The 20,969-nt window shown below is 40.0% G+C and overlaps 6 protein-coding genes across 7 annotated transcripts; 3 read left to right on the forward strand and 3 right to left on the reverse strand.

Annotated features, from left to right (window-relative positions):
- The first annotated feature begins 9,148 nt into the window (after positions 1-9,148).
- Positions 9,149-10,635, forward strand: LOC6533955 (protein Exd1 homolog). Its single transcript, XM_002094619.3, has 2 exons — positions 9,149-9,212; positions 9,273-10,635. Exons 1-2 carry the CDS (start codon positions 9,210-9,212, stop codon positions 10,101-10,103), a joined length of 834 nt encoding a protein of 277 aa, XP_002094655.2. The 5' UTR covers positions 9,149-9,209; the 3' UTR covers positions 10,104-10,635.
- Positions 10,636-10,954: 319 nt separating this feature from the next.
- On the forward strand, positions 10,955-12,330 carry LOC6533956 (zinc finger protein 426). The gene is made up of 3 exons (XM_039374976.2): positions 10,955-11,231; positions 11,288-11,669; positions 11,779-12,330. The coding sequence occupies exons 1-3, from the start codon at positions 11,033-11,035 to the stop codon at positions 12,122-12,124; spliced, it is 927 nt and encodes a 308-aa protein (XP_039230910.1). The 5' UTR covers positions 10,955-11,032; the 3' UTR covers positions 12,125-12,330.
- Positions 12,315-14,745, reverse strand: LOC6533957 (cullin-1). Of its 2 annotated transcripts, none has more exons than XM_002094621.3 (3): positions 14,561-14,745; positions 12,833-14,496; positions 12,315-12,775 (listed from the first exon to the last, which is right to left on the reverse strand). In XM_002094621.3, exons 2-3 carry the CDS (start codon positions 14,465-14,467, stop codon positions 12,413-12,415), a joined length of 1,998 nt encoding a protein of 665 aa, XP_002094657.1. In that variant the 5' UTR covers positions 14,468-14,496; positions 14,561-14,745; the 3' UTR covers positions 12,315-12,412. The 2 variants fall into 2 exon arrangements, with proteins under 2 accessions (XP_002094657.1, XP_015050358.1); XM_015194872.2 differs by having other exon boundaries at positions 12,833-14,499; positions 14,561-14,744.
- A 116-nt stretch (positions 14,746-14,861) lies between these two features.
- LOC6533958 (MICAL-like protein 1) lies at positions 14,862-18,237 on the reverse strand. The gene has a single exon (XM_002094622.4). The coding sequence runs from the start codon at positions 18,039-18,041 to the stop codon at positions 14,994-14,996; it is 3,048 nt and encodes a 1,015-aa protein (XP_002094658.1). The 5' UTR covers positions 18,042-18,237; the 3' UTR covers positions 14,862-14,993.
- A 614-nt stretch (positions 18,238-18,851) lies between these two features.
- On the forward strand, positions 18,852-19,739 carry LOC6533959 (10 kDa heat shock protein, mitochondrial). Its single transcript, XM_002094623.3, has 3 exons — positions 18,852-19,006; positions 19,189-19,350; positions 19,419-19,739. The coding sequence occupies exons 1-3, from the start codon at positions 19,004-19,006 to the stop codon at positions 19,563-19,565; spliced, it is 312 nt and encodes a 103-aa protein (XP_002094659.1). The 5' UTR covers positions 18,852-19,003; the 3' UTR covers positions 19,566-19,739.
- Positions 19,740-20,025: 286 nt separating this feature from the next.
- LOC6533960 (39S ribosomal protein L20, mitochondrial) lies at positions 20,026-20,743 on the reverse strand. The gene is made up of 3 exons (XM_002094624.4): positions 20,556-20,743; positions 20,284-20,492; positions 20,026-20,229 (listed from the first exon to the last, which is right to left on the reverse strand). The coding sequence occupies exons 1-3, from the start codon at positions 20,640-20,642 to the stop codon at positions 20,073-20,075; spliced, it is 453 nt and encodes a 150-aa protein (XP_002094660.1). The 5' UTR covers positions 20,643-20,743; the 3' UTR covers positions 20,026-20,072.
- Between the last annotated feature and the right edge of the window lie 226 nt (positions 20,744-20,969).

Raw genomic sequence — 20,969 nt, forward strand, 5'->3', positions numbered from 1 at the left:
TCGGATTCAGCGCTCGAGAGATTTTAACTATAGCAAAATAATTGGTGGCAATTACATTCGCTTATGAAGTTAATTAAAAGATGCTCTTAAGACACGAAAAACTCTCAATCTGGCGTATTTAAATGCAATTTAAAGTTGAGCATAACTATTAAAATTTAATAATGACAATCAATAAATTCTTGGAAGTGACGCAAACACAAAACCTCGAGGAGAAAAACATCGGCAAGCCGAAAACAGCAAAACATGCAATACCCCAATAAATCAACTAATTAAATATTCCAATTCGCAGGCAAATTATTTGATTTTTGCAAATTTAAACAACCCCTGTGCCCTCTTTGCATTTTTGGTCTGATTTGATGTCGCGACTTGAATTAACGTCAGTAAATAATAACAGCAGCAGATATATACAAACATATATATTTACCAAAACACGCGACAGCAGGAAAAATGAGTGAAATAATATCAAATGAAATGAAATAAAATAAAACGTAATGTCTGATTGCGTTGGCGTTTCTGGCTTTACGAGGTTTGCTTGCCAATGGCAAACATGAAAGCAGCTTTGCATGTGAGTCGAACACCAAACAAAAATCGAAACAACAAATTGAATGTAAGCCAAAGCAACAATATGTGGCAACAACAGGCAAGAGCAATGGCAACGTAACGCTAATTACCTTAATTGCACTGGGCGTGTAGGAACACTTGATGAAGGCGACGAGGACAAAACTTTAGCTTGGCCTCTAGCCTCTAATGTTACTTGCTCGGAACTCTGAGCACGGAATGGAGATGATTCCGTGAGTGGAAGTTGCTTTCAAATCTAAATGATGAGTACTCTACCTAAAAAATTATATCACTAAATTCATTTTAAATAAAAATATTAAACATATAGATTAAGTCTTAATGTTTGTGCACTTTACACAACTTTAGTTAGGTTTTTAAGTAATTCATAGAATTAAGAAATTAGACGTTCATTTTGAATTTACTAGTGTACATTTTTAAAGAACAAGTTTCCAATTTTTTTATTAAGATTCTGTTGAAGAAGACCTCCAAAAAATTTAGAATAACATTCCCACATTTTTTTAAAATATTTAATGCAAATTACATCGCTATATATGTGAGCATGATCACTTTGCCAACTCTATTGAGGCTAGAAGAATACTCGTTACCAGGTTACGCGAAAGCGTCACGTTGGCATCGCGTGCTTACAACGTGTGCTGGGTAGTGCGATATAACGTATACGCCAAGGCGGCCAAATGTGCAGAAATGAAACATTAAATTACATTGGATTCTCGCTGCTTCCGAGCTGGCCTCTTACCCACTTATTGTAGCTGGCTGGTCGCCCATTGTCTCTCGCTTTTGACCCCTTTTTTTGGGGCCAGGTGTGGTTTGCACGTAGATGGCGCACGTATCTGAAATTTTAAGCACTCCGCAGGAAACCGAAGGATAGTCAGACATACCGCCGGCGGTTTTGCTCTGAAGTGCGCTTTAATAGTTGGCTGTCTGCAGCTGCCGCAGCTGGGAAATCGGAAAAGCGCAAATGCAACAGCACCGTGGCTGCGGCATTTGAATGTGGCGTGTCGGCAGGCCAAAGTGCTGTTTAATAAAATGGTGGGGCAAACAGAAGTCATGGCACATTGGAGCTGCAACACGAACTGAAAGTGTAATTATGCAGATGTTTGAGGATCAGCCACAAGAATGATTTATGTATGTCTGCTTGGCACAAACGTCACCCCTAATTACATCTGCAGCAAACTGGGTACACCGAAGAATGCATAGAATTAACCTTACCTGCCACACACACATGAAAAGCCTGAGAAAATCGGCTTTCACCTGGACAATCATGAATTAAATCTGTAATCCCAGACTTGGGGACACAAAAGTAATTAACTCAGCCTGACTTGTATGCCCAGGGCCATCATCAATTTCCCGACTTGTCACTCTCCGTCGGGAGTTGGTGTTAATTCTCGTCTAAATTGTGATTCACCTGTCCTCCCACACGACCAGACCGGCAGTTAAAAATCCTTTAGGCCAACATAAAAATGCCATTAAGTCTGCCAGTGATTATCCTTGTTTTGTGGGCGTACCCATTGTTTGTTTGATTGGCGATGAGCATTATTAGGGATTAGTGAAAGGGACAAGCTAGTTGTACCAAATTATTTCTACACAATCAAGCGCCTGATTAATGTTACCTTATTGAAAATGTATTCTTCAATTAAATGCGAGCTACCAAATTAGTTATGACTACCTATTGTTAGTTTAAATATTTTCATTTTCCACACAATAAATCCGAATATAAATAGTTTATTAAGGGCAACACTTTGTCTTCCTTAGGTATACTTTGATTTGAAAGTTGCGAGAAAACTACATCAGCTTACCAACAAAAGCTTTTTCTGTAGTTCGCACTAATCTCTTCAAATTTTGATAAATATTTATCTTGAGTTTCAGCTCTTACCGCAATCCCATCACGATGCCATCTTTAGTACCAGACCCAAATATCCTTTGGTCACGCACTCCAATGTCCGGACATAGTTTTCCGGACTAATAGGCAGACATTGGGCGATGGGTCAAGAACATATCTCAGCCGAGTTGTCCTTGGTATTATTGTTATTTTGATAGTCCCATTGCATTTTTTACATAGCTCTCCGAGGACGGCATACATTGTTTACTGATGGTAATAATGATTACTTATTTCGAGGATTTCCTACTCGCTCCACAGTGTGCTGCCCGGTTTTATTGGCATTGTTAATATTTGCTTTGTTGGCATCCTTGGTTTATTTGCTCAGGATTTGCAAGGATACCACTCCACATTGCAGACACAGGCTCATTTAGTTTTATTGCGCATTTTGGATTGTGGCATTCGGAAAATTTAGCTGGATGCTTTAGTATTTTAAAGATGCTGCCCCAAGCTCCCGTAATATGCTAGCAATTTGATTCGGTTTATTCACTTGAGGTTTGCCAACGGAAAGCGGCAATTAAAATGTTCATCTTTATGCTGAGATTCCTGCCTATTTTCCAGGAAATGAGGCCGCAAACCATTAAAATGGGGCATCACAATGGAAATGTGTGCTAAGTAATAATTATAGTAGTGAAAAATGTATGAACATAATGGTACTCAAAGGTGAATAATAATATATACAATATTCTACATATTTCAAGATCCGAGAAACTTTTGATTAATGGAATGGATAATATGAAAATGAATGCCAAATAGGCAACCCAGAAACGAAAATTTCCAAAATGCCAACGGAGGAAATTCATAAATCACAGAGATGTTCATTAATTCGCCGCTTGACAATTGGTCAATGCTCGCGATTTTAAATGCATTAAGGATACGGGGGCACACACAAAAAATCAGTGAAAATAATACGACCAAAAAACACAAAGCTCTCAACGGCACAGCACAGAAATGATTAATGACAAATTATTTTATGAGGCCAAGGAAAACCATAAGACTGAGGCAGGTTTAGTACATCGCATTAAATGTATTTAAATTATTATTACACAGCCAAAGTGAATGGATGGGGCAAAGAACCATTTGATGTGCTGCGCAAATAAGAAAAGCAAATAAATCATGAATATTAAGCTGGCCGGTGGAGAACAAAAGTCAATTGGCCAAAGTTCATCTGATGGAAGTGGAAGTTGCTATGCCAGTTGAGAGCTCAACGGCTTAGAAAATGACAATTTTCATTTCATTTGATTAGACGTCTGTCCCCTAACTCAAACTCAAGCTCCCCGAGGGCCGAAAATGTTTATGCAATTGGATTCAATTTTTAGACCCAAGTCCAAGCAATTGAATGGTGCCAGTCAAACAGACACACACATCTCTTTCTAAGGATAAGTCGATTTGTCTGTCTGTGTGGGCTGGAAAACCAACTCTGAGGGCATTTTTGGTTTTCGGTTATTAAATTCTGACCTATCTGTAAAATCCTTTCCTTGCACCAGAACAGAATTTATAGTATTTTTCATATTTCTCTGGCACACTCATTGAATTCAAACATTTTTCATATACGTGAGAAATGGCTTAGGCATTTTGATATCACATTTTTAATCTCAGAACGTGAATTCTTTGGGTAAGAAATGGGTTGGCCGTGCGATTTAAATATTGGACTTTCCAGGAAAAAGTATTTTTATTGTAGTTAGCTAATTGTCTGAGTGATTTATGATGTTACAGTAATAAAGTTAATATTTCTAAGTATCTAATCAATATTTATAGAAATTTGTCATAGCACAGATTTTATTTAAGAAGACCCCCCTCTGTAATTATTGTGCAAAGATTACTATGAAATAAATACAATGAAGATAAAAGCAATCAGTGAGGCCAGCTTAAATGGTTTTGGAAGTAAGGCCCCCTTGATTCCACCTGTTTGTCAAGTAAATGCAACGAAAATCTTATGGTTAGCATAAAACACACAATCCCCAAGCCGCAAATGAAAGGCACAAAATCCAGGCAATACAGTGGCTCAGTCCAAAGCAGGGAAAAGTGGGGCTAGAATAAGAAACAGACGGAAAATGAAAATGGGGGGTTGGCTGAGTGGAGGCGTCTCAAGCTTCGTAATTTCGTCCAAGTGGGTGAAACAAATGTTGAGATTGCAGGCCCGAAAATTTCGCAAAGGCAAATCCAAGCATACAACTTTCACCCACTTTTTTCGCACACCCCTTGACCCACAGCGACTTTTTCATATTTCCTGCTTCAGACGAAGTCGAGTGGGGCTTTAAAAACGAAGGAGCCAAGTGGCACGAAGAACCAAGCAAATGACAAGCCATAAAAATTGAGTATACGCATTGGTTGCTTAAAGGATCAAAGGATGCGCGCACACACACCAACACCCATGTATATATTTGCGTTGGTGTTGTGCGCGGATGTGCTTGTTTGATGGCATTCGATTGGCATTTTCAATGTATGTAAGTGGCTGCGTGTGGGGTGAAAAGTTATTGCATCATAATTTCCCCCACTAAGCATTTATATTGCACATAATTACATTCACACATGCCCACGATGCCGTCTATAAAAGAGATAAAAGATGTGGGATATGACCACGCACACGCAAACAATGCAAATTGAGGGCACTATAAATGTAAAGGACTATCTCCCGACAGAATCCTTTGCCATGAAAAGGCTGAAATCACTGGAATATCAATGCTCTCCTAATCGGGTTAAGTCCTTCTATATAGTTGCATTTCAAAAGCATACAACCCTGCTATAAATTTATACATTTTAAAAAAATCTATATGTATTCAGTCAAATTTGTTGATCCTTACACTTGTAAAAATACCTTTCAATTTAAATCTTAAATCTTTAAAACATTTAAATTAATATTTATAAAATTTATATTTATATAAACACTTTAAACATAATGATTGGCATATTTAGAAGTATGATCCTTTTCTAATATTCTTATACATACGTAAGAAATATTATTTTGTTTTATTTTAAAATGTAACCTATAAGGAACTACAGCACCAGCTATCTCATTGAAAATATTGCTTCTGAGAAGCAAAAATGAAGAATTAATCTAACTAACCAATCACATAAACCGATTTTGTCGTAGATTACCCAAATATTTCCAGCTCTATTGGGGCAATATGAAGAAAATCGGATTTTTAATGGCGGTGGTTCCCCTCAGAAGGGCATTTAAATGGCATTGCAGACGGAATTCGCCGGGGAATGGGAATGGGAATGGAAGGTGTGGCGATAAAAATGTTTATGCCGCCGGCAAGCGAGGACAATTGTCCTGCGGGGCGCCAAGCCGAGCTTATGGCCGAAACCATTATGGACAACTGCAATGGCGATAATAACGCCTCGCTGATACTTCGCACCTGAGACCCATTGCACCGCACCGCACCGCATCGCCTTTCCTTTCTCACAGGTGGTTGGCGCCGCGCCCAGAAGTATGCTATTAAAGCGGAAAAAATCTCACCGCACCTCACAGGACCTCCAACGAAATGCTGCCAAAAAAAAAATAAAAATAAAGGAAATAATAGCTACATGTGCGAGTGGCAAGGGGTATTACAATTCGCTGACACAGCGGCCTGCAAATGTAACACAAATTTTGCGGTTTTGCGGCCTTCCCGGCAACAGCAATAATACTACATAGCTTGTAAGCTTGTTAGGTGTGAAATATGCTTTTGGCAGCGACGTTTTTGCTATTTTGTTTTGCTGCATATTAAATAAATGGCATTTTGCATGGAATGGTAAATCGATTGTGGCGAAATGACTGCACGATATAAATCGTATTTATTAGCTATGTATTTAAAGTGAACAGTAAAAAAATAATTTTTTTTTTATTTATTTTTTTTAACATTTATATTTTTGGTTTTTAGTTTTTTTTTTATTATTTTTCCACCACCAATAATACCTAGCAGTCCTTTTATTGTATCCCTGTTGTACATCAAATTCAAAGAAATTATTTGGTAGCCGTTTACCAACGTTAATTGTTTAGTTTTCGGCCCAAAGCATTTTCCCAATTAAATTGAGCAATAAATTTAAACAACCACTAGACTCTATATTTCCATCCTCAGGACAAAATTAATTAAACACTTGAAAAAGATTGCAATTATAATTGCTTTAAAGAAAATCTCAAAACACAATGAGATCTAAAATATACTGAAATTTTAATAAAGTATATGACTTAGTACTGAAAAATTACAAATTTCACAAAAACAATTAATCGTATTTAAACATGCTGCTCGGAAAAATGTCACCGAATAAGGGCTAAAATCATTCTTTTTCACTATCCAAAAACTGGTTATAAAAACTCTGAACCACTTTGAAGGGAAATCATCAAACGGGGTTTTGAGCTACAGTTTATATCGCCTGGCTCTTGGTTGCTTTGCGGCAACAACGAGAGGTGTTGGCATATGATAAATTACGTCAACTGATAGTTGACAGGGATCGCTCATACGCACCGTATTCCGGTAGCTGTACCTGCGACGCTGCCGAACGTCAAAGTGAATGGTTTTTTTCAGCTGCGTTTCGCTGGTCCTGGCTACATTAATTGACACGTGATAATTTAATTAACGTGGCAGCCCACGAGCCTGGCAACTAGAAAGATGCGAAAGCGTGTATATCGAAGATTCGGAGGAAGGATGGAGACCGGCTCCACTAATTGGGTCAGCTTCGGGGCTTGGAAAGGGGAAAAAGCCGTGCCCGGCGTGTGTTCATCCATTGTTTTCCCATCGGCCCAGGGCCAACGTCCTCGTCCCCGATGAACGGAATGGAGTGGAGTGTCTCTTAATTACGGTGTGCGCGTGTTGGCATAGAGGGATTTTCTTGTTAGCCTCTAACACCAACCAAAGACCCCTCAAATGCCCGTAAAACCCCGAGAACCTCCACCACCACTCTCATTAACCACTTTGCATTGTTCGCCGCAAAGTATGCAACAATAATTGACAACGCGCAAAGCGGAAACAAAACGCAAACTAAACGAAAAGGGAGCTTTGAGGCAAAGTCCTGGTTATTTGCCTCATTATTCAATGGAAAAATGCTGTTTATGATATTAATTATGATAGGGAACTTGTCCTCTTAGGTTCCTTTTGTTCAGCAATAGTTTTCTAATGAGCTATATTTTGTTAGCTTTGATTTGGCCCTTCAGGAAACGTAAGAAAAACTATGGCTGTACTATTTACTGTGTATTAAATTGCCATGTTTCGTATAACATCAACGTTGTTTGACTTGCCGATTTGTTTATATTTACGATTTATTTAAATTACCTTATAGTTAGTTTCTGATGCTATCGTACTTCCACGCTTTATTTATATGTTCATCGTTGTCACTACTATACATATATATATATATTCATAACATCAATGCCCGCAATTTCATTTACTTTCAAATCCAACAGCCAAAATAAGATGAGCAAATGCGAAATATTTGGTACACTCAATTTACTAAGCAAGGGCATTAAAATTAAACCTGATTTGCCCTTTGAACGGCTCAATTTGGTGATGTTGCAGTTGGCTGCCTTGGTCGGGATTTAATTACAAGGACCAAAGCGGCTCCTGCAGCGCCAATGGCAATATAAATGGCAATGCTGAAAGCGGAGCGCAGGGCCCGCATTTAAGCGCATTAAGTATGCGCCGCGTGCGCCAATTAGATTGAGTCAGCTGCCTGGACTTACGGCCAGTATTGTGTGCACACCTTCTTTGCCATCTCCTTGTACTATTTTTATTTTTGTCGTTTCCCATCCAATGCGCTTACAAACCAATTAACCTTTTGCAGTGTAATCGCTTCGGGTTTCAATATTAGCCGGGGCAAAAGGTGCGGATTTGCGAAGCACTTATTTGTCTCATTTTGCAGTGATGACCGCTTTAGACTTGCCCCTACTGTAAGCTGGCCATTAGCAAATCGCTCGAACTGCTACACATCTTCGGGCATCGTCGGTGATTTACTTGTGGTCAAATCAAAAGCGAATCAATATCCTAGCAACCAATCCAGTTCCAATCTCAATCCCCCCAAATAAAGGCGAGCTGTACTGCCAGAGCACCTTTCAACTTGGCCGAGCAATGGGCGTCATAAGGCAATAAGTGGTGGATAGTCTCACAAACATTACTATTTTGCCATTTGGTCTTATCTAATTATTCCCTTAAGCCGGAAGTAATAAGCATAATGGATCACATACCTTCTTAAAAACATATTTGGGATTACGAGTTGCCAAAAACCAATGCAAGTGTTTTCTAATAAATCACATCAAAGAAATACTAAAGCGTTCGTTTAACATATGCTTTTCATCCACATTCTGCAAAAATTAAAATCCCAACTTTTTCTTGTTTTTAAAAACACATTACTCAGAATTATTATAACGTATGCATGGTTTCGTCAGTGAAATTACTTATCAGAGCAAAGTGAGTGAAACGTTAAATGAAGTATAACTTAGTGTAAAAATATAAAATTCGATCTTTAAAACTTAAATGAAATGTATGGAACAAAAATAATGAATAAAAAATAATAAAATTTAATTGTAAGATTAAAATAAAATATCGCTTATTTTGTGTTTGATTTGTTCAGTGTGGTGAGTGCCCTGACTAAATGAGGTGGGTATATTAGCCAACCGAGGAGTGTGTATCAACTAAGTGTGGAGGCTTATCGATAGTTCCGACCAAACAAGAATTTACTTCTCATCACTACAATTGTTGTCCTTTCTTCTATGTCGATATCAATTTATATCTTGATATCGATAACATTGTTGTTCTTTTCAAAGCTTTTCTTTTCCGAAATGGTTAGTTTATATAGAAATTGAGATTTAAAGTTAATTAATTAATCAATCAACGGAGCACAGGCTACAATGAGCGACAGCGATGGAAACGACAGCTTTAGCTCTGCGCTGAACAGCCTCCCGCTAAACATTTGTTTCCCTCTCACAAAAGTAGAAATGAAAACTCTCGAGAAGCAAATGGATCGAATTGTTCTAATACAGCAGGCGGATACTGCATACCACAGAGCACTGAAGGAGATAAAGGCTCAGGGGAGCATTTCGCTGCTGGTGGAGCCCAGTTTCTACGGAAGACATCAGACTACGTCTGTTTTGGTGGTGGCCACGGTAAATGAAACGTACATTTTTGACATCAGAGCCCTTGGCTCGATATTTCCCGAACTGGCCAAGATTCTGGAAGCGGATCAGCCGCGCAAGGTGGTCCACTACAGCCACCGGATCGCCGATCACCTGCTGCATAGGCAACGCATCTCGTTGAGCGGAATCTTTGATACCTTTGTGGCTTTGTGCCTAGAGCGCAACGAAAGGTTACCGATCTCCTTGTCAGAGGCTATATCTTTCGTCTTCGGAATACCCATGGATGAAATCCTCTGCGAGGAGGTGACTGGAGCCTATGAATCGCGGCGGAACTTTACCGCTCGTCCATTGACCCACAATCAAATCAGATACATGGCCAGGATGGTCCAGCTTCAGCACCTAATGCACCATCGCTTGAATTGTAGTGAGATCTTTTGCGCCGAGGTCCAACGCATATCCCTTGCGTTCAGCCACAGTTACTACGGCTTGCGGTCCTGCGATGTCGCCATTAACATGGCACCCGCCAGTCGCTTCGGGTTCCAACTCATAGATTCCTTATACAAAAGCACCGACGAGGAGATCGAGAAGAGCACCAAATGAACGAAATAGTTTGACAGAAATGTCATGAAAAAACATGTGCTGAAACTAGTCTTATGTAGTGCATCTATCCTTTACAATTAGGACATGCATGATATACTTTCTCATTTTGGGAGAGCACGACGAGTGGATAAGTTCAATTTTAATTATTTATTGTTCCAGAAAGTTTTGAATTTGGAATCTTAACTATTTGCGATCCCTTATTCATAAAACAATTCTGATATCGCCTTTTTTATTCAACTAAAAGAATACAATATTTAAAATTCACTTATTCGACACGTTTCATCGATCACCACTCGTTAACCTTGTTGAGGATATGTTTTTTGATAATATACAATTTTAGAAGACAATAATCTTATGTATAATAATATGTAGTAAAACTATGAAAGGAAGTAGTTTTCATAAACGTAATACTCGCATTTAAATATTTATAAGAATTTTTTTTTTTTTTTAAACATATAATTCTTCCCGGCGAAGCATATGTACCCTAAAAAACTAAAAACCCAAATAATAACACTATGATTAAACAACGAAACTATGATTTATTATTATTCTAGATTCGTTGAAAAGTATAAAGCAGGTAGAGGGATGCTTTTCCGAAATATATACGTATGCATATTTTAGATAGCAAGTTAATCCCACGTCCGATTATATTAAAATACATCAATATGTTTTAATATGAACCCTTGAATATTTTCACTTAAATATAAACATCAATTTTATTAACCTCAAGTTAATTAAAAAAATAATGACCCAATTATTCTTTGAGTGTACTGTTGAATTATATCGATAATAAAACAGGCCAGATCTATTCAGATCGATAGTCCAAAAAGTGGTCACCTTAAAAGCAGTAACTGATCAGCTGTGCAAAGAAGCTCCAATAATTTTAGTATTAATAAATAATACAAGTTTTATTGGAAATTTGGAGGTGCATGAACATGGGGAGAAAATGCAGAAAGACAAAGCAAACAAAGCCGCTTTTTCAAAATACTATCAAACGTGAGCCAGGCCATGGAGATTCAAGCGAACTAAAGATAAAGAATGCAGAACATATAAATGATCGATTCCCGATTTCCGTAAAAGCGGAGGATACCACAGATTTATCTTATCCCCAGACTGGGTTATATGAGGGTAAGCTGAAATACAGCAACAAAGTGTTTTAAATTGCTAACCATTCAATCTTACAGTGGTTATGCTAGAGGCAAATAACCAAGTTAAGGAGGAGTTCGCCCTGGAGGATCAGGATGAGGATGATCACACTCCAGAAATCGAGGAGGAGATAAGCTATCAATTGGCTGGTCCGCCAAAACTGTGCTCAATGTGCTGGAAAGCCTTTCCTAGCGAAGGGTTCTCCAAACACGTCTGCATGGGCATCAACGCTGCCCAAGAGAAGGATGAGATCAGCTACCATTTGGCAGGCCCACCTAAAATGTGTTCTAAGTGCTTGGAGGCCTTTCCCATCGAAGAGTTTTCATCTCACACTTGCAGGGACATCGATGCCGATCGATTCTCTTGCAAAATTTGTCCTCGAAAGTTTCGTTACAAGTCGTTGCTTGTCGTACACTTAAAGTAAGCATCGTATAAAATCGAATATTAATATATAAATATAGATATGAGAACTATATTAAGGACTAGGTGACTTTAGCAGATTAATAAACATGTTTGTCACACTTCACAGAAGCCACCTCAGACTGCAAAAGGGCGAAAGCATACCAGAATTGGAGTCAGCGAAACCTACAACCTCCAAGAACGAGCGTAACTTCGAGTTAAACTACTCACCCACTCCACGGTGGAGGATATCTCGACGAAGAGCTGGAATGCTGAAGCGCAACGAAATGCGTGTGCATCAACAGCGCCTGTGCCTCTATTGCCCCATTGCTTTTTCAAACGAATCCCATCTGGAGAAGCACCTAAAGGATCACCATGCTGAGCGCTTTTATTCAAGCGAATTAATAACCCCAGATTTCGGAACTGAGGGCTCAGAACGGATCTGTGTCAAGTTAGAGGACGAAGAAACTATATAGATCATATATATTAATGTTTATGTATTAACATACAAGGTTGTATCAAGGGGTATCCTCATATCTGTATTTTAGATATTAAGTAATCAACGAAATGTTCCACTTCCCTTTTAATTTAAGCTAAAGCTTTAATTTAAGATAGGGAAATATCTGCTTAAAATGTGATTCCAATTCATTAACACTGCTAAGGAAATTATATGCTAAATCTATTTGGGGTTTATTTGCTTTGTTTAGTTGATAGCACGAAATATTAAAATTGTTCATTAATTGCGTCGAATTTTTAAGGCAAAACTACACATATCTGTAGGTATCTTCAGGTCCACAACGTTCAATGTCTGGAACCGCCTTTTTAAGCAAGGCTTCAAGTCTTTCCTTGATATACCTAATTTCTGGCGTAAACTGTTTTTTAAGCTCCTCAACAACGGCTATAATTAGTTCCGATTGTTTAAGTTCCTTGTTTTTCTTCAGTATGCGTACTATTGCTGCATCCACTTTATAGCTTCGGTTCATGTCTAATACTAATTCAATCTTCCTAGTTTTGATCATGGGGATGTCGAAATTACAGCGCCGTTTCCTGTTTGTAAAGTTCATGTTTACTTCCACAAGGGTTCCGCTATAAATCAGAAACTTTTGCATTTTCAGGTGCTCCAGTGCCTAAATGTAATTATTTTTATAGGTAAGTCAAGAGAAATTGCAAATCATATCACTCACCGCTTTGAGGGTCTCCATCTCGACGCCCAAACTAATCGACATCTCCTCCTCCGTGATTCGTTCATGCCGATTGAATAGCAGCAAAATAGCCATCTGCAAGTTGCTCACCTCAAGAATATGAACCGACTGATTTAAATTACAGTATATCACCCCAGAGGACAATATGTTATTAAGTTCAATTTTTTTGGGTCCATCATGCCCATTGGGATGTTTCAAAAACAGGCAATACTCCCCCCAAGCTGGCTGCAGTTCGTCGGGCAAAGTGAGCTTAACATTCTCTATACCACCTTTATTCACGAAGCACTTTGGACGAAAATCGAATCCTAGCTGGATTCCCCTGCTTTTCAAGTGATCTTGAAACTGACTTTGATAAATCCTTGACTTTTCTAGTTCATTTAACTGGTTCCTTAGAGGTTCAGTAAATGTATCTCCAAATCTTTTGTTCAAAAGCGAAATCATTGTGGACTCATAGTCGTCGGAGGTGGATGTCTCCTTGATTTGTCGAATTCGAAGTTCGTTACAATACCAGTATATGAATTTGTCCTTTTCGTCCAGGAACTCCACGATTTCAGCGATCCGCTTAAGTTCATTAATAAATGCTATCTCGGAATCCTGATTTTTCGTCATAAGCTTGTTGGCATATAGGACAATCCGACGGATGAGATTAATTTTCTTATCAATTTTGTTGATGGCATCCTGGCACACCTCATCCACTATAGCCACGAGGGTTTTGTGGTCACGCATTGCCCGCGCCAAAGTACTATGACGAACTCCCAAGATGGCTTGGATATAATCCTTGCCTGTTAATGAGTTAGCAATGGCCTTCTGCACCTGTGCAGCTAGGTGCCTTTTTAGTATTGCCTTAAATTGATCTCCATCCTCAATTTCTGGCATGGCTAGGCATGCGTACTTAAGGAAGTGCATAAAATTGGCGTGGTATTTGGATACGATGAACCTTTGGAATTCGGCCATGGTCGTGGACTTGTAGAAACCCACCACCTCCTCACTGAAAACGTTGTCGAGCTTGGAAGGCACTGGCACGCCTTGCCTCTCATCGTTGGCGTACAGCTCCACAATGGATTGGAGCACCTGGTACACCAATGACTTAGTGTTATCACTGGGCTTTTGCCTCAAAAGCAGCGTTATGGCAGTGACCAAAGACGTGTCAATGGGACCAAAGACCAGTTCCTTCCAGCGAATCATGGCCATGCGATACACCGGTTGAATATATTTCTTTCCCTCAAACCGCTCCCGTTTCACCCAGTTGCGGTTGAGGTAGAGGCAACCGTGGTCCAGTATCTCGCATGACTTCTGATAATGCACCCAGTGCTCTATATATTTAGCAATCAGGTCCTCGTCGTACACTTGGTTCTCCATATCCTTTGCTATGTTCTGCAGTCGAATATCAAGGTAGTTGGTCAGCCCTGCGTAAAGATGGCCTCCGGCATCTTGGTAAGGAACATTCGTGTTGCGCACCGAAGCCGAGCAAAAATCGTAGACGTGCGTGTGGAACTTCAATATCTGCTGGCTATCAAAAATGTGTTCATCGAAGATCTGCTTTAGCAACTCGCGCGTCGTATCCAAATTGTCCCACATAGATTCGTAGTGATAGCGCTGTCTTTCCTGGCGGTTCATTGTCGATAATAGCGTTGTAACTTATAGATCTACTGCAAAGACAACCGAAAGCTTTTTAACGGGAAGTACCGGAAATTTTAAATTTCAACTTACCTCGACGGTGTTAAGTGTTAAATGTTTCGCCAATGGAATAATTTTAGTTAAGTCCTTTATTTTTTTGTAAGAATGCTAAAATATGACAGAATATCGAATTATAAATATTTATTTGGCCTTTGATGAATAATATTCCCTGTATTGCGATCGTAGGTCTTATCAGTTAGAGATGACAGTCCGAAATGGCTTATTTCAAATATCGATAGCAACCCGGTAAAAATGCTTCGATACTATTTCGCTTTGTTCCATTTGAAAATATATTATCCTATAATTATTAAGTAAAACCATTTGCAATCCAAAATTCTGTCTCTAAAGCAAAATATATTTTATTTATTGAAATGCTCACATATGGCAATATAAACTTAATAGGTTACAAATGTATATAAAATAAATGTAAATTGTTCGACACGTACAAACTTTTCCCCCACCCCTCCTACATTTTCAGAAAGAACAAGTTTCGCTTCTTTTTAACTTTTTCCAAAGCTGGTGCTTGTTCAGACTCATCGACGTCCTTGTCGAGATCTGACTTTTTGCCCTTGCCCAACTTATTTTCCTCCTTAAGTTTTTTTCGCTCCTTTTTGGACAACTTTTTGGATGATTTGTCAGCGCTTTTCGGATCGCCTTGCGGTTCCTCGCGCTCAGAATTGTAGATATGGAGTCGATTCTTGATGCTCATATCCTCTCGCGCTTCGCGAACCCGGTCAGTCTCTAGGCTATCAATTACTTCGTTGCGCATTTCAACCACCTTCACAAGGCGATTAATTAATACTTCCTCATGGGCTTTATCAGAATCGGTTTTGTTGTGCTCCGGTTGCCCCATTAATACTCGTATTTCATGCTCTATGTCCGCTTGCTCCTGTTCCAAGCGATGCTGGCGACGTAGGTACATCAGCTCCGCTTGTCTGCGGAACAATTCGTTTTTCTCGTTGACCAGTTCAAACAGCTGCAATATAAGATCCTCCACTTCCTTTGAGTTGGTCAGCACTTCTGCGGATTCGGGACCATCAGCTTCGGCGGCATCTAAGGAACGTTCACAGCGATCCCTGATCATTTTCTCCAGAATAACGCCCTGTTTCTCCAGACCCAGCTGTTGTACGGCAATAATTTCAAATTCGTGGCGAATTTCTTGCAGCGGAAGCCTTTGTAAGACTTTGCGTGGTGGTATTGGAACCGCAGGAGCTGGTCCCTTTCGCCTCTTCCATTTCCCATGAGTGGATTTATTGTGCCCCAAGGGGCTTACGTTTCTATCAAAATCGTTATAAACAATAGGCGACTTTTGATCCTCTTTGCTCCGCTCAATAGTGTTTTCGGGCTGAGTTGGCGGCACCAGAATGCGTCGGTATACCACATTTACCTCCTCTTCGGCATTGGATGTGCTTAAGCTCTCTTCGTAATTACTCGACTCGGTTGCCTCGTCGGATAGCAAACTCTGGTCAAGTGGTATTAATCTTCTAGTTGAATCACCAAGACTTGGGGCCTTGTGCTGAGTGTGCAGCCGTGCCTTTTGTTCGTCCGATAACTTTGAAAATCCAGGATCACTCTCAAAGTCCGTCTGTTTGGGGGGCAAAGGTGCCTGGCGTTTCTTCCGCATCGGGGAAGTAATAGAGCTAAGACTGGTGGTGGGACTCGATTCTTCGCTTCGAAGTGGACTCCCCATTGAGGCACGAAGTGGCTTGCGAGGCCCATTTGTAGATGGCAAGGAAATGCTTGAGCCACGATCATCTCCTCCGCGATCGAACGTTCTCATGTTATCCAAATGCTCCGAAGATGAAGAGGAAATATTACTTTTCTGGCCATGATGTATTGGTTTTGCTGGAGTCTGGGCTTTTGATATAGATATTCTAGGTGTTGGCATTGGCATTTTTTTTCCTTGCGAAAGTGTAGGGCTGGGATGTGGTTCCTCTGACGGTTTGGGGACGGCTAGGCCTATTTTAGGTGGCGGTGGACGGGGCGGTACGACTTTGTCTCTTTTTAATATGGTGCCTCTACTTTGTTGGGCTGGAATGGATTTTAGAAGCTCAACTTCATCGTCGGAGCTGTCAAATGGATTTGCACCTTTGGATGAATCATCATCATCTTTAAAAGGATTTAAGTCCTCTGGGTAGTCAGCTTCAGCTGCTTTTGTCTCGTTTACTTTCTCCTTGGGAGACTCGAGATCTGTTTGTTTTGCGATATCACCTTCCTGCTTAGAGCAGCTTTCTGTTTTTGAGAAAATTTCATTTTCTGTAGGAGGGCTTATAATGTCTTCAGGTTTAATGGCTTCTTCAGTGTCCATTTCGGGAATTGTAGCTTCTTGTGATTCTGGAATGAGTACTTCTGGTGTATTGTTGAAACTAATAGGTTCTTGTTTATCTAAATTATCGGGGGGTATTGCATCCACAACAAGACTGTCATCTTTTATATCTACTGAAACCGTAGCAACCTTAGCTTCCTCTTGTGGCACAGGCTTTTCAGGACTAACAGCCAGTTCATTATTTTGTTCAAGGTCACCATGTTCTGCGCCAAGCGGAAGAGTAAGGATTTTAGGTTTCTCTGGTATAGCGGGTTTCACAGGACTATTTGTTACTTCATCTTTTTGTTCAAGAAGGCCACCATCTTCTTCGTCTAGTGGAGCAGAAGAGATTTTGGGTTCCTCTGATAAGATAGGTTTTACTGGACTAATAGTTATTTCATTATTTTGTTCATCTTTGTTGGACGGCTGTTGACTGATTTCAGGCTTATCAGCAGTACGTATATCGTTATCTTCCACTTCTTCTTGTTTATCTTCAGAGTAATCAGAATTTGTTGCCACAATTTGCTGATCATTAGTAAAATCAGCAGTGGTTGTCTTTAATTTAATAATGTCAGATTCCGGTTCACTTTCTTCATCGGGGCAAGTCTCGCAACAGTATATATTATTGACTTCCGTTTCATAAAAACTCCCGGGTGTGAGTAATGAGGAACATCTCGCACATTTCAAGCATGTGCGATGATAAGCCCGTTTGCCAACGAGGACTCTTTCGGCAAGGAAAACGGGAAGCTCGCATTTCTGGCACTTATCACGTCGTGGCATTCCAACAATATGCATCACCTTCTGCGGAGGCTCGCTCTCTTCGCCAAGTGGCTCCTCTGGCTTCGGATGCTTCAGGCTCTTCCCCAGCACCTTGTAAAACTGTGATAAATACGTTAGTATGGAGAGTCTGTCAGGTACTTCATACGAAACCATGTCAGCTGCATCAAGCAGTGCGGGTATTCCCAAGTATTTCTCGGCCGTTGTAAAGGCCAAATCATTGTTCTCATAAATATCGTCTGCCCTCAGTCGGTCGAAGTCTATGAGGTCCGGCCGAAAGTGATGTATAATGGCGCAGAAGGCAAGTCCATTTCGCCAGGAAGTGGTCATGTTCTCCACCTTGACTCCATTATATCCTTGGGTCACCACTCGGCACCAGTACTCCAAAGCCTTTGTACCAGTCCCAACTTTAATGCCACGACGATCAGACATTTTAGTGGGTTAATTGCTGGCTTATTGGTGAATATAACTAAACGAAAAGAACGTCGACAAACTGTAGACTAAGTAGACAACAATAGCACATCGTGCCACTTGAGTTGAGTAAAATCAAATGAGATTTATCTGGCACAAATTACATTAAATGTAAACAAGGCAAAACGGTGACTCAAAAAAATCTCCCAATCAGACTTGGTGGTGAGACTATCCAAAACAATCGATAGTTGTATCGTGTTATCTTCACTTCTTAAAACAAAACGTTTTAAAATCGTAAGTTCTATATTTCGGATTAGGTATACAAGATTACCGTATCAATTTCTCGATTGTCTTAATTAAGTTAAAAGAATGTCATAAATCTTCGATTAAATATATGCAACAGGTGGAAGTGTGAACCTTCCGATACCAGAGTCAATCAATATTGTTGGGTAGTACCGATAGCAACTTTATATACAACTTTTGTACATACCTAGTTTCCAGGAAGTAAACAAACAGTTCTTATATATGTTTATGAGAAATGTTAAGCAGACGAAAACAAAACAATTGCATTAAAGAGTTATTGGTTGTATCAAATGAGAAATCTTTAGCTTAGCAATCATGTGAACGGTATGTAGGATATCACGACTATTATAAATCGAGGGCAATCCTACATTTATGTTGGAAATTCCTAATGAAAGGGTTTATAAAGTGCTAACAAATTAATAAACTCGGGAATCACCTTCTTGACGCAAAGTAGTTAATAGTATTTTACAAAATTAAGCAGAAATTATTTATTGCTTTCACTTTTCTCAGTGTAATCAAACATAATTGTGCTTTTTGGCGTTATATCCATACAAAAGGCTGGTCACACCGACGATAAGCAATCCCGCATCTATCGAGAAGTTACGCCGGCACGTGTAGTTGAGTAAAAAGTTCACTCATTAACTTTTCTCAAGCGCTCCAGTTTGCATTTAAGAATTAAAATGGTGAGTAAAAAGTGCATGGTCCCAAATGCCATTAAGAAAAAGGTTGGAAATCGAAGGGAGCTGCGTTCTTCGAGAAGGTTCCAAATCTTTCGGCCCACCTCCCATTCGCCGGGCTGTTGTGTAATCAATGAGAGAAACATGAAACATGGGTTAATTGTTGGGGCTTATTTAATGATCCCCAGGCCGCCGCTATCAAGAAGATCATACCCATGCTGGACCGCATCCTGATCCAGCGGGCCGAGGCGCTGACCAAGACGAAAGGCGGCATCGTTTTGCCAGAGAAATCGGTGGGCAAAGTGCTCGAGGGCACCGTTCTGGCCGTTGGCCCTGGCACTCGTAATGCCGTGAGTATTTCGCCATTATTAATGCGGAGAGAGTCATCTAATCACTGAACATCCCACTTTAATCGCAGTCCACTGGCAACCACATTCCCATTGGCGTGAAGGAGGGCGACCGTGTCCTGTTGCCCGAATTCGGTGGCACCAAGGTGAACCTGGAGGGTGACCAGAAGGAGCTGTTCCTCTTCCGCGAGTCCGACATCCTGGCCAAACTGGAGTAGATCTCGTCGCCGGACCCTGTCTCACAATTCTATGAATTCTATGTTTTTTATTAGTATGTAACACACCCACAAACCCGAAAACTACAGAACTACAATAAACGCTGATGCAATATTTTTGTTTGCATTGCGCATGGACCGCCATTGAATAAATTTCGAGTTACTTGTTAAAACTAACAGCACAGATATTTTATCATCGATATCAAAGATTTCAAGTGATTGGGTGTTTATTTTAAGTTGAAAAGTATTGGACTCATATTCTGAAAAGGTACCTTATTAAATTAGTTCATATGATTCAGTATTAAGCTTCTTTCTGCAATCAAAAATTGCGAATTATGTAACTTTTAGTGTAAATAGGCAACAATTTTTGATTTGAAAAAATATCAATTAAATCTCTTTCAATCTAGTGAATAAATCCCCAACGATTTAACTATCTTTTAAAGTGTATAGAAAAGATTACTTGTTTAAAATATACAAATATCTATATTTGAACTCCTACTTAAGGCTAAATTAATCCAACTTCAGGTTGCTCAGTCCGTAAACCTGGTTAAATGCCGATCTCTGCTTGATGTCCGGCATTCCCTCGACAGCAGCCCGCTCGCGGGAGATCTTCACTAGAGCTTCGAAAGAACGCGGCTCCCAAATTGCCAGGTCGGATAGGACTTTTCTGAAAGATGTGATAGGTGGTTAGTGGATATAGGAATCTTCCGATGGTACCCACTTGTTGAGCAGGATATCGGAGCGCGCGAGGCCATCCTTGAAGGTTTCCAGACCCACTCCATACTGCTGACAACCCGCCTCCACTCGTGTGCTCCACAGTTGCGCCATGTCCAGTTTTTTCAGCTTTCGCCCCTTGGTGGCGTATGCCAGTGCCCTATGGACACTCCTGATGGCGAAGGAGTAGACATTGCGGGTGCGGCTCCTATAATGCTGCGGGAATAAGGCACTACTGTCTTATTATTGTTATTTTGGCCGCGAGTTTCGGGTACGTACCGCTGCCAGCTTGAAAATGCGCCTCTTCCGCCAGAATTCATCTGGACCACGGGACCGCACCAGAAGGGGTATATTTAGAAACACCATGGCTTGATATGAGCAGAATATTGGGCTAATTCTTTGGATTTTTAATTGATCTCAACGATTCTACTTTTTATTTTACATAACCTGCACGGCGCTGTTAACAGCCGCGTATCATGTTATCGATAATATATCGATGAACGGTGTGCAGTCAAGAAACGCAGATAATAAATAGAATTAGGATATATATTTAAAAAAAAATATATTTCAAAATATTCTAGAATTATAAATGAACTTCTAAATGTGGGCGAACAATTTAAAATTATTAAGCCCCCATACATCAAGACGTTTACAGTAATGATAACTATCGCTTATTGGTACAGTAGGAATAGG

The sequence above is a fragment of the Drosophila yakuba genome, chromosome 3L (genome assembly GCF_016746365.2).
Source record: "Drosophila yakuba strain Tai18E2 chromosome 3L, Prin_Dyak_Tai18E2_2.1, whole genome shotgun sequence".
Classification (NCBI taxonomy): Eukaryota; Metazoa; Arthropoda; class Insecta; order Diptera; family Drosophilidae; genus Drosophila; species Drosophila yakuba.